Source organism: Aegilops tauschii, chromosome 5 (assembly GCF_002575655.3).
Source record: "Aegilops tauschii subsp. strangulata cultivar AL8/78 chromosome 5, Aet v6.0, whole genome shotgun sequence".
NCBI lineage: Eukaryota > Viridiplantae > Streptophyta > Magnoliopsida > Poales > Poaceae > Aegilops > Aegilops tauschii.
The window spans coordinates 572,025,855-572,044,354 of record NC_053039.3 but is presented as its reverse complement, the minus strand read 5'-3'; the positions used below and the strand labels follow the sequence as shown (position 1 = coordinate 572,044,354).

General features: G+C 46.8%; 1 protein-coding gene across 1 annotated transcript; it reads right to left on the bottom strand.

Annotated features, from left to right (window-relative positions):
- Nucleotides 1–1,620: 1,620 nt before the first annotated feature.
- Nucleotides 1,621–13,328, bottom strand: LOC109775448 (U2 small nuclear ribonucleoprotein A'-like). Its single transcript, XM_045228823.2, has 10 exons — nucleotides 13,144–13,328; nucleotides 12,982–13,022; nucleotides 6,829–6,958; nucleotides 6,516–6,721; nucleotides 4,869–5,036; nucleotides 3,295–3,345; nucleotides 3,058–3,228; nucleotides 2,008–2,137; nucleotides 1,794–1,900; nucleotides 1,621–1,626 (listed from the first exon to the last, which is right to left on the bottom strand). Exons 1-10 carry the CDS (start codon nucleotides 13,223–13,225, stop codon nucleotides 1,621–1,623), a joined length of 1,092 nt encoding a protein of 363 aa, XP_045084758.1. The 5' UTR covers nucleotides 13,226–13,328.
- Nucleotides 13,329–18,500: the final 5,172 nt, after the last annotated feature.

Sequence of the window (18,500 nt, the reverse complement as noted above, 5' to 3'; positions counted from 1 at the left end):
GGCGTACTACCTCCGCAACCGAAAGTCGAAAGACAAGCCAAGATCACGAAGCGTCCATGGAACGGTGCCTAGCTATGTATTTTCTATGCATATATAATTTCTATTTAGCTAGTGTAAGGCTCTTTTTGATGTTTTTAGTCACAATGTTTTAGCTGGACCCCAATATACTGGTGAATAAAGGAAATATTCCATGTTCCCATAATGATTTGATATCTCATGTACTAAAAAATTCCACATAAGACGAAACCTAGAGGTAGAAACAACGTATCCCTTTGCTTGTCAAGCTCTGGGGCCGCATCACGCACATAGGCTGCATCGTAAGTTCCCTCTGTTTCGTCCGGACCCAGAGGCTGCTTCGTCCTTACGGACCTCCCGGTGCCAGGAGCATGGGGCTGCATCGACATAAGAAACACAAACTGGTGGTCCTTCCAAAAGAGCACAACCGCGGGAAGCCGAAGGCTGAATAACTTCTGGTTGCGCCGTGCCCCAACAAACCAAACGAGGCCCCAGGTTGTATAATACGCTTGGTCTTTAAACTAAATTGTCTAAAGACAATGAACTAATTTAAGTGTGAATCATACGAAATAATTTTATTTAACGGCACCGCCCAGGCTGCAAACGACCATTACATGTTTTTCCTTTTAGGCTACTCGGTGCTAACATCTAGTTCGAATATGATTGTGTTAAGTCTCTTGTTGAAATTGATGTTTTCCAGGAACTTAGTGCTAAATATGAACTTGATTCTAAAATATTTGTCATCTTTTGTAAATCTTTTGTTGCACATGTTGATCTCCCTAAGGATAAATGGTTTAACTATCATGAACCCATTAAAGATGCTTGCAAAGAAACTATCATTGCTAATAGGGAATTACAAGTTCACAACTTAATCCTGTTTTAGCAACTACTTATATTAAGAAGCCACCTTTTTCTGTTAGAGGTAAGGAACACTCTATGGCAACAACAATGGACAATAAAAGTTATATTAGAGCACCTAAACACTCTGGAAAAAAAGTTGAACATCAAATAGCCATGGTATAAGATCTTGTAGATGAAAATGTTGATGGGCATGCCATTTAGTTATGTGAGCAATCTTCTAATATTCCTAGGGATGAGGTATCCACTAGGGTTGTTGGCATGCCTGTTGTTTCTGTTAAGATTGGTGATAATTGCTATCATGATTTATGTGACATGGGTGCTAGTATAAGTTATTTCCTTTTCTCCCTATTAAGAGGTTATGCATGATATTTCACCTTGTGAGATAGAAGAGATTGATGCTACTATTAAACTTGCAACATTTTGACCTCGTTTGAACTAATACATGTAATATATTATGTTCAGACATTATATCACTAGATTTCTGGGTCTATTAGAATAGAAAATTCAAAAACAGCTGGTTTCCCATATATGAAGAAGTAAGCAAACTTCAACGCAGCACAACGGCATACACATGGTAAATGATGTTTCATCATTAAAAAAATGCAAACATAGGATGTTGATTTTAGAAACTATGATTAGTTATGAAATGAGAGAAAAGTGCAGCGAATATTAAACAGATGCCATTCAGAACAAAATCATCGGCACTATACAGAAGTATATTTGGACAACATGATAATCAAGAGATCAAACCTGACCGCAGTTGATTATCAAATATTAAAATTAGAACATAGTCGTACTACAAAGAACTTGGTGGTTGCTAACCTGTTGTTTCACTTTCTTCAAGTCTAGCAAATGCAGATGCTTCAGTTTGTGGATCACATATAACCGATAGTCTGGTTGCTTGGTTACGGTATTACCCAGTAAGCTGAGGAATTGCAGCTAAGAGAAGCGAGGGGGTCAATCTCCGCAAGACTTGTGAGGCGATTGTTTGTCAGCACCAAAGTATGGATGTTGAGTAAAAAGTCTACATGACAGCAAAGCAAAGAGAATTGAAGAAACAGACAAGCTATGGAGCAAATTATGCAAGTGACAGAAGCACATGGCAACAAAACAGGATACTGTTCCTCTTACCACCAAGGTTGGCATTGATACGTGTGATTCTGTTGCTATTGATTAGTAGACTGCCAAGGCGATCCACGAAGGGTAAGTTCTCAAGCCTGACAATCTCGTTGTCCGACAAGTCAATCGTGTCAAACTGGTCCTGTTATCAAACAAAGGAACAGAGGCAGTTATAAACACAGCTAGAGAAGGAACTGGAGAACTACAAAGAATTCGAAATGAGATAAAGAAAACCGTATAATTTCAATTTGAAATCAAGCTAAACATTTTAAATATTAAGCCATCACTAATAAGGAAATAGCCAGGAGGTGTGTCACTCATAGTAGAATCAGTACCAGAAAGTAGGCTGGTAACACAATAACAAGCTACATATTAGACATGCATATTAGACGCCTCAATTGACTTATAAATACTTTTTGCAACAACGAAATATAGATAATTATAATTAAGATTTTTCACAAGGAAGAAAGCCTGGTATAGAACTGTTATGTCCTGGACAACTACATAGAAGAAGGTAAAAGTAACCAGAACACTAAAGCTGTGGTGATCAAGTGTCTAAACACTCCTAGCAGCAATTTCAATGTGCGCACTGCTCATAGTGAAGAGTACTTTATTTTTAAGGTGAAAGGTCTCCAGTTTCACCACTCCTATAATTTGTACCTCTTGTAAAATCACTACAAGACGTAGTCCAATATTTCATTCCTCTCAGCCTTAGCTGGTATAGCAGTGCACAAAAACACTATTCTGAATTGAACAGCAAGATCAGCACTCATTGGTGGACACTAGGCAAAAATGCTCAAACAGTGCCCATATCATGCCTTGCAACCGCAACGTAACACTGCGTAGCACGCACAGATAAAGACAAAACTCCCTACTTATAACATGTGTACAAATATGTACGTCTATACTAAATTTAAGCAACCGAGGTGAACATGAATAAGCTAAATATCAAGGCCATAATTCTACAAAACATCAATTAATCAATGACAATTAATAACATAAACGGAACGCCTGCAACTGGAGCATATGGAATAAAAGGCAACAATAAGTAGACATCAGTACCTCTTGAATTGTGCCTTCATCGTTTCGCTTCTGCTCATCAGCCCCATCCTCTTGTTCCTGGCCATCTGTCTCCATCTTCTCAGCTTGAGCTTCCTCTGATGCTTCAGCGATGTTAGTATCAGGCTTGGTGATCACATAGTACTCAGCAGGAACTTGGGCAGTGCTCAATGCCTGATCACAGTGACAAGAAGAGTATGTCAGTACAAAGCGCCGGAGCTAAAAGACACAGCATGTTGCCTTTTCAAGCCTTGTAACTTCATCAACTGTCTGACAATATACAATAGCAGCCTACAAATGAAAGAACTTGTTAAACAAAAATTCACAGCCAGATGTATTACAAAGGAAAACAGAGGATACTGACATTGTTGACACGACCTAAGATACAGTAACTGAGAACAAAAGATGCCTCAGTAACTGGGATGAACAGAACATCATGGTAAAACTAAAACATATAAATAGGGATTCAGTAAATGATCTGACCATATTTTATTCCCTGAATGCAACAGTCAAGTAATAGGGGTTCTACTCAACTTGCAATAATGACATGAACAGGCTGTGCCCATATTAGAAAGAGGGAGTCAGTACCTTGATAGCTGTGATTTGTGCAGTCGTTGGAGCAACTACTTTAGGGCCCTGGTCTTTTGTGGTGCCTCGAGCATCCATCATTACTGAAGTATAAGCTTTGGCAGCAACCTTCTTTGGTGCCTCCTCTGCCTCCTTTGAGTGGAACATTTGTGCTGCTTCGGTTCTCTCCTACAGGAAAATAAAATCTCGCAGAAAATTTCAGAGACAGACACAAAACCAGGGAGACCAGATAGTGCTAATAAATATGATAGCCAAAAAGCATTGAATGGTATTCATGCATCTAATTCACAGAAATTCAGTTAAAGAGTTGCTCTTTCACCCAAATTTGTAGGCAAGATGGTATGTGAATAAAAAATGTGTTGGTCCACACATCAAATTGAATAGTATTCGCTAGATACCTTCTCTTCTAAGAATTTTGTCCTTAGCATTACATGTGTACAAATAAACTATACATACCGAATGACTAATGGCCATGAAGCCAAATCTAACAAATAGTAACCAGACGTTTAAAGAAAGGTAGTCGATAAACAGAAATAACTTGGCATGCTGAAGCCAGACAAGGGAATGAAGGTTTACCTCTGGATGTGCAACAGCATAGTCATACTTCTTCCTGGTTTCTTCATCTTTAAGTGCCTGACAAATAAAAATGTAGAAACACTCAAGAACCAAATGGAAACTGGAAGTGCCATATTACGAAAATAGCTGTCATGTTGAGCAGGGCAGACGAAAACAACAGTCAACACAACATCAATGTGCTCCGTGAAATGAAACTCTTCATAAGTTTCATAGCCTAAATGATGAAATAGTTCAATTTCTTCATGCATGACCAATAATAATTCAATGCATAACTGCAAATTCCATATGAAAACTGCAGACTTCAGAGTGGAACTACCAATCAGAGTCAGAGGGTAACATGCGTATTACGGTGAAAATTCCAGTGAGCTTCAAGCCTCCAACTACATGCTCGATAGCCTAAACTAATGTATGTGACATCACCATCGGAAAACTGTTTCTTCCAGAAGAGGTCGTAGGCGGGTCAGGGTTGGGGGTAGTGCCTATCCCACCTAAGCGCATGCCTACCATGGTTAAGTGCTTATGTTGGCGCCTAGTCACGCTTTTTCTTTGCTCTAGTACCCACTGTCTGAATTGTGCAACACTAACGAATGAATTCTGTAAATACACTGGCAAACAGGCTGTGCACATATTAGAAAGAGAGAGTCAAGTACCTTGATAGCTGTGATTTGTGCAGGCGTTGGAGCAACTACTTTAGGGCCCTGATCTTTTGTGGTACCTTGAGCATCCATCACTACTGGAGTATAAGCTTTTGCAGCGACCTTCTCTGCCGCCTCCTCTGCCTCATTTGAGTGGAACTTTTGTGCCGCTTCAGCTCTCTCCTACAGAAACACAAAATTTCATACAAAATTGCAGAAACCTACACAAAACCAAGCACGGCAAATAATGCTAGTGAACATGCCAACCAAAAAACATTCAATGGCATTCAAACATAGAAACCAGGCAGAAAATGGACATCATGGTAACAATAAAACATTTGAAGTAAATATCAAGCCCATACCAAACATGCCAGTAAAAGACCTGGCCATATTTTTTTCAGAATGCAACTGTCAAGTAATAGGAGTTCTACTCAACTTGCAATAATGATATTAACAGGCTGTGCACATAATAGAAAGAGGGAGTCGAGTACCTTGATAGCTGTGATTTGTGCAGGCGTTGGAGCGACTACTTTAGGGCCCTGGTCTTCTGTGGTACCTTGAGCATCCATTACTACTTGAGTGTAAGCTTTGGCAGCAACCTTCTTTGCCGCTCCTCTGCCTCATTTGAGTGGAACTTTTGTGCTGCTTCAGGTCTCTCCTACAGAAACACAAAATCTCATACAAAATTTCAGAAACAAACATGAAGCCAGGAAGTAAAATAATGCCAATAAACATGCCAACGGTAAAACATTCAATGTCATTCATGCATCTAATTTACAGATATTCATTTAAAAGAGTTGCTCTTTCCCCCTTTTGCTGCCAGCACTTCTGCAGTCAAGTCTAAAATCATTTTGGAAATCATTCCGAAGGAAATGAATGAACTTGTCAGAAATAAACCAACAAATCAAGCAGCGACATGATTATAAATCAACAATTCCTAGTTCCATTCAAAAAGGAACTGGAGAAAATTATAATAAGAAAGAGTATTAACTGCTGACAGTACTCATAAACTGTCAATTAATGACAGTTACTCTTTGCTTTTAGAAGTCCTAAGAATTTTCTTGACTTGATACTCTTTTCTTAAAATAAGCATATGTGTTGTTTTCAACTAATATACCCCTTCACTTAAAATAAGCATGACTTAAAGGCTAAAGCAGACATAGTTTATTCATTATCATAAATCCGTAAACCACATAATATTGCGATGCTGATTCATTTTGACCTTGTTTGAACTAACTCATATCTTAGACAATGAAAACATATATTGGCAGGTGTATGTGGGCCGTCAATACATGTAATATATTATGTTCAGACCTTATATCACTAGATTTCTGGGTTTATTAGAAAAGAAAATTCACAAACTGTTGGTTTCCCGTATATGAAGAACCAAGCAAAGTTCAATGCAAAACAGTTGCACACAAAAGGTAAATGATGTTTCATCATTAAAGGAAATGCAAACATAGGATGATGACTTTAGAAACTATGATTAGCTATCAAATGAGAGAAACTGCAGCGAAATTAAACAGATGTCATTCAGAACAAAATCATTGGCACTATGCAGAAGTATATTTGGACAACATGACAATCAAGAAATCAAGCCTGACTACAGATGATTCAAATATCAAACATAATTGTGTTATCAAGAATTTGGTGGTTGCTAACCTGTTGATTCACTTTCTTGAAGTCCAGCAAACGCAGATGCTTCAGTTTGTGGATCACATATAACCGGTAATCTGGTTGCTTAGTGACGGTATTATCCAGTATGCTGAGAAATTGCAGCTTTGGAAGAGAGGCCAGGGGGTCAATCTCCGCAAGACTTGTAAGGCGATTGTTCGTCAGCACCAAAGTATGCATCTTGGGTAAAAACTCTACATGACACGAAAGCAAAGAGAATTGAAGAAACAGACAAGCTATGGAGCAGATTATGCAAGTGACAGAAGCACATGGCAACAAGACAAGATATTGTTCCTCTTACCACCAAGGTTGGGATTGATACATGTTATTCTGTTGTTGTTGATTAACAGAGTGCCAAGGCGATTCATGAAAGGGAAATTCTCGAGCCTCACAATCTCGTTGTCCAACAAATCAATCGTATCAAACTGGTCCTTTTATAAAAAAAGGAACAAAGACAGCTATAAACACAACTAGAGAAGGAACTGGAGAACTATAAAACAATTCGAAATGAGATAAAGAAATCCCTATGATTTCAATTTCAAATCAAGCTAAACATTTTAAATATTAAGCAATCCCTAATAAGAAAATAGCTAGGAGGTGTGTCACTCATAGTAGAATCAGTACCAGAAAGTAGGCTGGTAACACAATAACAAGCTACTATGTATGCACTGCTCATAGTGATGAGTACTTTATTTTTAAGGCGAAAGGTCTCCAGATTCACCACTATTATAATATGTACCTCTTGTAAAATTACTACAAGATGCAGTCCAATACTTCATTCCTCCCAGCCTTAGCTGGCATAGCAGTGTATAAAACCCACTATTCTGAATTGTAACAGCAAGGTGAGCACTGTTCGGCGGACACTACGCTAAAATGCTCAAACAGTACCTATATCACGCCTTGCAACCCCAGCATAACATTGCGTAGCAAGCACTGATAAAGGCAAAACTCCCTGCTTATAACATGGGCAAGGTTTATGAACCCACCAGCAGAGATGTTACTCGGCTATCATCGAATGACCAACAGAAATACCCCCAGCAGTAACGTCTGCTAACATGACAGTCAACCACAGCATTATTACCACTCCCAGCCTCTGTGGCCACTTCAATTGCAGCCAACCAAATCGATAACCAGAGCACTAAAGGTGTCGTGACCAAGTATATAAACATAAACACTCATAACAGCAATTTCTTCTACATGCACACAGCTCCACAGTGAAGAACACTTTGTTTTTATGGGGAAACATCCACCAGTTTCGCACTGTTGAATATATGGTTTGTGCATGTATATTGTATAGCTTGACCCACCTCTTAGTCTTTGTATAGTTGAGAATGTGGCCCACCTTGTACTCCATATATACGTGCGCTATGCACCGCTCAATACATCGTGAAGCATTGCCAAAACTCTTGTCTCCAACATGGTATCATACCTAAGATCCTAACCCTAACCCGTGTGCCGCCGCCGCCGCCGCGATCCCCATCGCCGCCGCCGCCGCCACCCACCACCGCCGCCGCCACCAACCGCCGCCGTCGCCGCCGCGACCGCCGCCCCCGTGTGCGCCGCCGCCCCCGCTTCCGCCTCCACCCTACCGCGCCGCCACCCGGCCGCGCCTCCACCCCTCGGCCGCGCCGCTTCCACGCGAGACGCCGCCAACCCCATCCCCCCATGGCCTCCCCTGGTTCCTCCGGCACCACCCGCAGCCGCCGCACCAACCCGTTCGAAGGTCCCGATCCCGTCGTCATCCGCGACCTCAACATCCTCGCCTGGGTTCCCGTCGTCCTCGACCACCTCACCTCCACGTACTATGCATGGAAGACGTACTTCTCCCTCGTGTTCCGGGAGTACAACATCCGGGATCACATCGATGGCTCCGTGGACTCCCGCTTCATGGAGGACGATGAGGAGTGGATGTCCATTGACGCCACTCTCATCCGTTGGTTCTACACCACCATCTCGAAGGACCTCTTCCACATAGTGGTCTCCGCCGACGATGATGCTCACGCCGTTTGGACCAAGCTCAATGGCCTCTTCACCGACAACGCGCTCCAACGCAAGGTTTTCTTGTACGACGAGTTTTTTTGGGTGCCAGCAGCTGGACACGTCTGTTGATGATTACTGCTTGCGCCTCAAGAAGCTTGTTGACGAGCTCCGTGATCTTGATGAGAAGGTCTTCGATGAGCTCCTCCTCAGCACCCTCATCGCCGGCCTGAATGACGATTTTGGGAACGCCGCCTCCAACATCCCCCTCATCACCAACCCGACGTTCCTGAAGATCGTTGCGTACCTGAAGTTGGAGGAGCGGAGGATGCGGATGTCACGCACCCGGGCCACCCACACCGCCCTCACCGCCGGTACCCGCGGCGGTGCGCCGCCCACCGCCCCGCCGAGGCCCGTCCCGGGTCCCTTCCCAGCGCTGCCGCCGCCCGGGTTCCCGTACCCGGGGCAGCCGCCGGCCCCGCCGCAGCCCCCCGCCGAGCAGCAGCAGCAGCCGCGGGGGCCGTCGTGGCCGAGGCGGCCGCAAGCCGCAGCAGCTCCCACCGGCGCCCTGGCAGGCCGGCCAGAACCCCTGGACCGGGGTTGTGCACGCGTACTCCATGCCTATACCGCGTGCCCCCCTTCCGGGCTTCTTCGGCGCCCGCCCGGCCGCTCATCAGGCGCTTCATGCGGCCCCTCAGCCGTACCCGCCCGTGCCGCTCTACGACCCCTCCGCGGCCTACGGGCTGCCCTCGGCCGGCGGGTTCGTGGCGCCACCGCCTCAGCCGGCGCCGTCCGCCCCGGCTCTTCCGCCGGCACCTTGGGACCCCGCGCTCCTAGCGGCCCTCCACACCGCCCCACGCCGCAGCAGTACACTGGCGCTGGCGACTGGTATATGGACTCCGGAGCCACGGCTCACATGGCCGCCAACCCCGGTAACCTTCTTGCCGCTCACCCCATTCACACCGCTGCTCGCATTACCGTGGGTGACGGTTCTTCCATGCCTATTACTCATGTCGGCCATGCTGCTTTTCCTTCTAACTCCATGCCGTTATATCTTCCTAACGTACTTGTCTCTCCTGACATCATTAAAAATCTTGTTTCCGTTCGTTCTCTTACACGTGAAAATCCTGTTACCGTTGAATTTGACATGTTTGGCTTTTCTGTTCAGGATGCACGTACCCGGATGGTGCTCCACCGATGTGACAGCCCCGAGGAGCTCTACCCGGTCCACTCCTCCACTTCCTCTGCTGCTGCACCCATGGCGCTTTCCACCGGAGTGGACCTTTGGCACGCCCATCTCGGTCATCCCATCACCGCCACCCTTCGTCATATTCTTCAGAGTTTTTCATTCACATGTAATAAGATCGACGATCACACTTGTCATGCTTGTCGTCTCGGCAAACATGTTCGTCTTCCTTTTAGCAAATCCTCGCATGTCGCATCATACCCGTTTGAGTTAATTCATAGTGATGTTTGGACCTCTCCTGTTGCAAGTAACACGGGCTATCTTTATTGTCTTGTCATACTTGATGATTTTTCGCACTATGTGTGGACCTTCCCGTTGCGGCGAAAGTCGGACTCTGTTGCCACTCTCACCGCTTTCTACTCCTATGTCTCCACGCAGTTTGGACGTCCCATTCATGCGTTGCAAACAGACAACAGGAAGGAGTTTGATAACCTTGCGATCCGCAACCTTCTCGCCACACACGGCACGATCTTTCGTCTCACTTGCCCGTACACTTCGCAACAAAACGGCCGCGCTGAGCGCGTGCTTCGCACTCTTAACGATTGCGTTCGCACCCTCCTCTTTCACGCCAACGTGCCACCACGTTTTTGGCCCGACGCGCTCGCCACCGCATCACTACTCATCAACATTCGTCCTTGTCGCACTCGCGGGAACTTTGCACCTCATCACCTCTTGTTTGGCACGCCACCTTCCTATGCTGAGCTCCGTATTTTCGGTTGCCTGTGCTACCCCAGCATCGCTTCCACTACCCCTCACAAGCTCACACCTCGGTCTGTGGCCTGCATCTTTCTCGGCTATCCCCCCAACACCAAAGGCTACCACTGCTATGATCCTATCTCACATCGGGTGATCACTTCACGACATGTTTACTTTGATGAGATGGTTTTTCCGTTTCAGCAGGTACCTTCGGATGTTACGGCTTTGCCCGCTCCCGGTGACGGCCGCCCACGTGCTTCTCTTGGGCCGCCTCCCGGCTTTGAGGGTGCCCCCCGCGCCACGGGTCGAGTTTCTCCCCGGTTGGCTGCCCTGGGGGCTGCACCTTCCTCGGCGCCCGCGACGCCCTCGACGTCCCCGACCACGCCGTCGGCCTCGCCCGCCGCCTCGCCCGCGGCGGCCTCACCCGCCGCCTCGGAGGAGGCGGGCTCTTCCTCGTCGTCACCCATCTCCGCTCCGGACCCGCTGCCCCATCCGATGACTCGCTCTCGGGCTGGCACCCTCCGCCCGAGCACACGGTACCCCAGCGATGAGTACCTTCTCGCTGCTTCCGTCTCTGAGCCGTCCCTCTCCCATCGTCAGCTCGAGCCGCCCTTCGGGATCCTCATTGGCTCGCTGCGATGCAGGAAGAGTTCGACGCGCTCCAGCGAAACCGTACCTGGCAGCTCGTCCCTCGGCCGCCCCGTGCCAACATCATCACGGGCAAGTGGGTCTTTCGGCACAAGACTCGTCCGGACGGTACTCTCAAGCGCTATAAAGCTCGCTGGGTGGTTCGGGGCTTTCGACAACGCGCGGGCGTGGACTTCACCGACACATTTGCCCCAGTTGTTAAACCGGGCACGATCCGCGCCGTGCTCCAGCTAGCCGTGTCTCGCGCTTGGCCCGTGCATCAGTTGGATGTGTCCAACACCTTCTTGCATGGTCACCTCGCTGAGCAGGTGTTCTGTGAGCAGCCCACCGGCTTCGTCGACGCCACACATCCAGATCATGTGTGTTTGCTCTCCTGTTCTCTTTACGGGTTGAAGCAGGCACCTCGGGCCTGGTACCAGCGCATCGCCGCCTTCCTGCAGACGCTCGAATTTACATCGACTCGCTCCGATGCGTCCCTCTTCGTGTATCATCACGGAGTTGACACGGCCTACTTGCTGTTGTACGTCGATGACATCATTCTGACGGCATCCACTGTCGCGCTCCTCCAGCGGCTCACTGCTCGTCTTCGCGATGAGTTTGTCCTGAAGGACTTGGGTCCCCTGCATTACTTCCTTGGCATTGAGGTGGTTCGACGACCCGATGGGTTCTTCCTGCACCAGCAGCGCTACACCCATGAGCTTCTCGATCGAGCTGGCATGCTTAACTGCAAGCCCGCTCCTACGCCCGTCGACACCAAGGCCAAGGTTTCCGCTTTGGAGGGTTCGCCTGCATCTGATGCGGCCTTCTACCGCTCCATTGTGGGTGCTTTGTAGTACCTGACCCTGACGCGCCCCGGCTTGCAGTATGCTGTTCAGCAGGTCTATCTCCACATGCATGCTCCGCGCGACTCCCACTGGACTCTGGTGAAGCGTATCCTCCGATACATACGCGGCACCCAGTCTTTGGGACTTACGCTGACGGCCTCCGCCTCCACCGACCTCGTCGCCTATTCTGATGCAGACTGGGCCGGATGCCCGGACACACGACGCTCCACCTCGGGGTACTGTGTCTACCTTGGGCTGTCCCTGATCTCTTGGTCCTCGAAGCGACAGCCCACTGTGTCCCGCTCGAGTGCCGAGGCTGAGTATCGAGCAGTGGCTAACGCCGTTGCTGAATGCTCTTGGCTCTGTCAGCTGCTTCAGGAGTTGCTTTGTGATGTTCACAAGGCCACGCTCGTCTACTGCGACAACGTCTCCGCCGTCTACCTCTCCGCCAACCCGGTCCATCATCGTCGAACGAAGCATATTGAGCTCGATATACACTTCGTTCGTGAGCAGGTGGCTCTTGGGCGCATCCGGGTCCTCCACGTCCTGACGGCGCAGCAGTTCGCCGACGTCATGACGAAAGGACTGCCTATTTCTGTTTTCGAGGAGTTTAGGTCCAGTCTTTGCGTCTCCGGCGACGCTTCGACTGCGCGCGCAGGGGGGGGGGGGTGTTGAATATATGGTTTGTGCATGTATATTGTATAGCCTGGCCCACCTCCTAGTCTTTGTATAGTTGAGGTTGTTTGTGGCCCACCTTATACTCCATATATACGTGCGCTATGCACCGATCAATACACCGTGAAGCATTGCCAAAACTCTTGTCTCCAACACGCACCGAATCAAATGCAGCAGCATTTCCCCTCCGAATCTCTGCAGCCACTTCAATTTCAGACATATCAGCCAACGCATCATCAGTACTAGCTAGCGCCGACAGTTCCTCTTCGTATCCGTTCTAGGGAGCATCAGTTTTCTAACAGCACGAATCCGCGCGGAATAACCTTGCTGCTACTTGGAATGGGAAGGAAAGGTACGGCACGAGAGCCCGTGGTGCGGCGGAGCTCACCTCGGTGGCGCCGAGGTTGTCGATGACGGCAATCTTGTTCCCTGCCGCGGCAGAGGAGGAGAAGACCAGTGGAACCGGTTAGACAGGGGAGAAAAATCGAGAACCCTAGATCTGAAGCAAGGGAAGGGGAGGGGGAGGGGGCGGGGGCGCGGGGAGGGAAACCTCGGAGGTCCAGGACGCGCTGCTTGAGCGCGCTGACAAACTGGGGGCTCCGCCGAATCAGGTCAGCGCTGAGCCTCGCCATGGCGCCGCCGCGGCGTCTGGCGGCGCGGTATCCCTGCGGCGTGGGCGCGCCGCGGCGGTGGAGTTCCCTTCGCTGCCGCCTGCGGCTTGCTGCTGTCTGTTTGAAATGAAGCAGAGGGGGCGAAGGAGAGAAGAAAGGGAGGAAAAGTGGGAGGGAGCCTGGCCGTGGAGGAAAGACACCCACCAGGCGGCGTGACGCGTCTATTGGACTGGGCTGGGCTGCAACTAGAAGGATTACGGCCTTACCGATACTCGGGGCCCGATACACATCCTCCTCGTCCTTCCCCTACAAAAACATTATCCTTTCTTGAGATGTAATTTTGTTCACGGGTTTACGAGCTTGAATTTCGAGGATCACAATTTAACGACGCGTGTTTTATGCTTGAGGGCGGGCCGCCATGTTTGGTTAGGACACCCAGATGATTTTTCTTTTGTATTTGTAAACTTGGGTTTGAGTTAAATAAAGCTTCGTGAGATTGTCTAAAAAACAAAAACATTATCCTCCCTATAGAAAACATCATCCTCCTCCAAAAAAGAGCATATGGAGGGGAGGACGGGCTCCATGTTTCTCAAATATCACACATATGCATCTAATAAAAAAATTAAAATATATACATATGTATATAGGAGTACATGTAAAGTAAATATGTGCATAGTTTTATAATAATACATTTTCATATGTGGCATGCAAAAATATAAAATTATGTGTATAAAAATGGGCCATTTTTTGTTCTTGGGCTGAGATTTTTTCCTTTTTGTGTAGCCTACAAATCATTATATTTTTTGCAGATCCATACATAACACATAAATATCCACAGAAAAAAATCAAACACTTTTGAAACTTTTTAAAATACGTTTTTGATATATATTTTTCAATAAAAGGGCTCCAAGGAGCCCATCAGCCACAACTTCGGACTCCATCCTCCTCCTTCCTGCTAAGATAACATGTCTCACCGGTTCAAAAAATTATGATTCACATTAAGGCTAGGTTTAATATCATGCTATCGTAGTTCCATTTGCTTAATGTCAATTATTGAGATCATTTTTGACATATTATTATTATATATATAGGCGTAGCATAACACAGTTCGATAACCATAGACTATGCCTAAATGAACAGCCACTAGCATGACCCATATTTTAGCCTCCACTATAACCATCCGACTTCGTGAACGGCAATTACGCTGTCCTCCCTGTAGGCCATAGACGTGTATGAGGTACCTGACAACTAAAACAGAAACGGGGCCATACCGGGTGAGACATCCGATCGAGCCAATCCGAGGGATAGAACTTGAGTGGGGTTGCGTGGCTACTCCCACATCCAACCACAAGCCATGGGCTCGTTCTCACTAACATGCATGACCCATTAAAATTATATACATTAGTTTTTTTAATGCATACCTTCTATAATTTAAACCATAAATATTGTAAGAAATAACTTAAATAAAATGAAATATTAAAGATCACTTAAATAGGTCATGAAAATGGCTCATTGCAATATTTCTTTATGAAATAGTAGAAAATATTGGATGCGAACCTTCGTATAGTTGGGAGGATAGTGGTAGTGGTGCGAACGTTCTTCGTTGTCACCGTTGCACGTGTAGAATTGTATTGAATAATTGTTGATGCAATATTGTGCCGATACAAGAAGTATATATAAGAGTCAAGCCGCACCTAACCTAGCCCTATTACAAACCGAGTAGGAGTCCTAATCCTATTACAAGTTGTATTCTAACATCCCCCACAGTGTCAATGGTAGGCTCGACGACGTTGAGACTGAAACGAATGTCTTGAAACGGAGTAGTCGCCAGACCATATAAACCAGCCTAAAATCCTAACACATGTAAAGAAAATGCAAGTCGATATGTCAACCATTTGATTATTTGTCACCAAGCCAGAGCGCGAGGACAGATATTCACGCAGTTAGGATAGGGGAGTTGTACATGTGTTTGAGGAGAAAACCACAACCCATGGGGTCAGATGGATAGCCGGAGGCGACGACTGAATAGCGGTGCTTGCGGTTGGGTGAGAATCTCTACTCCTAAAGGGGGAGTACGTCGTTTCGTTTCATTACCAACCCCCTCGGACGATCACCTCCCTCACCGATTTTTATGCAAACAAAACCCCACAAATGACTTCCTCGGTCCACGCCTCTTTCACCATCTTCTGTTTTTCTCGTATATGGTTTTATTCCTTATGAACTTTTCTGGCATACCCAGCGCCCCTTCTTCTCCCACCTCACAAAACCCTCAAAAGGGCTACCTCGCGACTTGTGGCGATAGCCGAAGATAGAGGTCAGCGTCACATGTCCCTTTGTTCCCCACTCCCGTCCCCCCTCTCCCATCTCCGAGTCTCACACGTGACAGCTTCATTACACGCGATAAGCCATGGCTCCGGAACAAGTCCCTCTCCGTGCACGTGTGCACGAGGTGGGTAGCTTGGCTGAGACCTACGCCCCTTCCTCACGATAGGCACAAACGATGACGGAATTGATGTGGTATTGATGGCGGTGGCCAGCATCGGTGGATCAAAGGGCAAGGGCGAGGGGTGTGATTCATTCTTAGTTGTCTAGGACGAGATGTGGTGTCCGAGGGTCACCACATTTTTTAAAGATCCACCGGTCTACAAGCCGTCAGATCTCACGCAATGTCGCGGCCAAGCGCCGTCCTCACTTTTTCAACAGAGGTCGTGTTCTGAGAACCCTTTTGCAACACAGGTCTTGTTACAGAAACATTTGAAAGAAATGTTGTATTGCAGATTTTTTTGGCAATAGAGGTCTTGTTGCAGAATATTTTTGAAGTTTTTTTGCAACGGACGTCTTGTTGGTATTTTTATTACAACAAATGTCTTGTTGCAGAAAGTTACCATGTTGCAGTGCTTGCGGTCATAGCCTCGAGCAAGAGCTCGGTCTGGCTTGGAAGAAAGGAGGGGTGTGACGTATGTGATGGTGGTGACCAACAATGGGAGGGCGATGGAGCTTGGCCAGACACGGCGGCTCGCAACAAAGCAGGAGGTGGTGGAGGCGTTGTAGCTTGGGCAGACACAGCGGCTCACAACAAAGCAGGAGGTGGTGGAGGCAATGCAGCCTTGGGCCGGAGCCGCATAGCTAGGCGATGGCGGTCGAAGCGGAGAGGAAGGGTGATGTAGTATAGTAGCAGATAGTAATTTTGTCAGTTAAGAACCAAGGTTTATCGAACTAATAGAAAACACCACTCGGACAAATTTAACAGTACGCATACACACAAACAAATGATTGCACCCTAACAAGGCAAGGGGCATCAATCCCCTTGTTCTTGCCCGATTGCAAGGAATAAATCTAGTAGTTGTCACGCCCCGAGACCGGGCCTAGGCGAGACAGCCGCCGCGCGCTTATAGACCAGAAGCCTATGTCACGCAAGGCCTGATCAAGCAGGCATAAAGCAGCAGTGGATCACAAAAGCTCATATATTAACCTTATAAAATTCTTTACATTTACAAATATCTCAAATAAATCACTAGTCGCTTTCCACCCACTAGTCCAGCCTAATTTCGAATGATCATATCTTCCAGACATACTTACATCAGCCGATGACTGCATCTAAGAAAAACAAAGGAAGCAAGAGTGAGTACGACAAGTCATACTCAGCAAGCAGATACTTTACTATTCAACAAGGAGAATAGTATGATGATGTAGATCAATAGATGAACTGAACAAGGTAATAATCATTTGAACATTTTTCAAAGGGAATGAGAAAAATGAATGACATAGTCAGATTTAGTGGAAACATACAAGGAAAATATTGGTATCACACATGACCGCAAGCTTCCCAACCCGGGAGTCGCAGGAGTGAAATTCCACACTTTAACGCTCTTAGGAGGGTACTCCGATGTCGACGCCTCGACTAGAACCACACAGGTTTCAGAAGAGTAGAGCTCTTGTACCCACTAAGACCCAGACACCTTGACCTACTAATGTCGGTCGCTCCTACGGACCCATCACTGGCACGTTCCCGAACAAGGTCGTTCCTAGTGGAGAACTCAGACAGTCCCATACCTGAACTGTGACCAGTACAATATGTTTACCGTCGTGACACCAATATATAAAAGATTAGGATATGCGGTTGAATCAATGATAGATCGTCGGAATTATCACCCAAGACAATATGCTCATGTCCTTACACGAGGTCCTTCAAATATACGGGATCCTTCAACAAATGGATCACGAAGACAACATGTCTCTCAAATAGCATAGAGATAAATGAAGCAATTAACAAGATCAAGGTCCAACAACATAATCAGATCAATGATCAAAGGAGACAACAATAAGATAGGATTCAGGAGTTAGCAAAGTAGCCACTTGCCTTAGTAACAAGATTTCTCCTTTAAAATAATATACTCTTCCGATCATATGACTCAGTTATTCCCTCTATCAGCACCTACACGCTCTAATCATCCCTCCAAATATACACATGCATGCATGGATTCTTCACTCTTCTCTCTCTCTCTCTCTCTCTCTCTCTCTCACAGGAGCATGCAATTTATAGGGTCATTCGTTGGTTGTAGTCTAAAATATCTGGGATGTGGTGACCCTTGAAGTTGACCTTTGGAGCTGGTAAAAGGTCACTAGCCGACGCCCCTTCTAGTGCAGAAAAAAACAACTGGCCCTTGAGCCTGACCATGTAGGAACTCCACGTGGATGACTGAGCTTCCTAGCCATTCCTATGCTGCCAGCGCATGTATGCATGTGTCCATGTAGAGAAATGTCTTCCGACTATCACATCTCCCTTGGCCAAACATAACACAACTGCATTTGATATGAAGCCACGTCCACGTTGCCTCTCTCATGCATGTACCTATATAACGTGGAGCTCTAGTACTTGCAAATATCTGCCGACTATCATCTGTACATGGTCCAATTCCATCCAGTCTAATGCCACGTCACTGATAGAAAAAGGGCTTATTGTCCCGGTTGGTAAGGGCATTTTGTCCCGGTTTTTGAACCGGGACTAAAGAGTCGTTACTAATGCCCTAACCCTTTAGTCCCGGTTTTTACACGAACCGGGACAGATGGGCCTCCACGTGGCCGCTGCGGCCAGCCCAGGCCGGGTGGGCCTTTGGTCCCGGTTGGTGACACCAACCGGGACCAATAGGCATCCACGCGTCAGCATCTGGCTGGAGCTGAGGTTTTTGTCTTTTTTGAAAGGGGCTGATTTAGGGGTTTTGGGGGTTAATTTAGGTTGTTATTAGGTAGCTATTAGAGAGAAGTGTCCTCTCTTATATCTCCGTGCTTGGTTTAC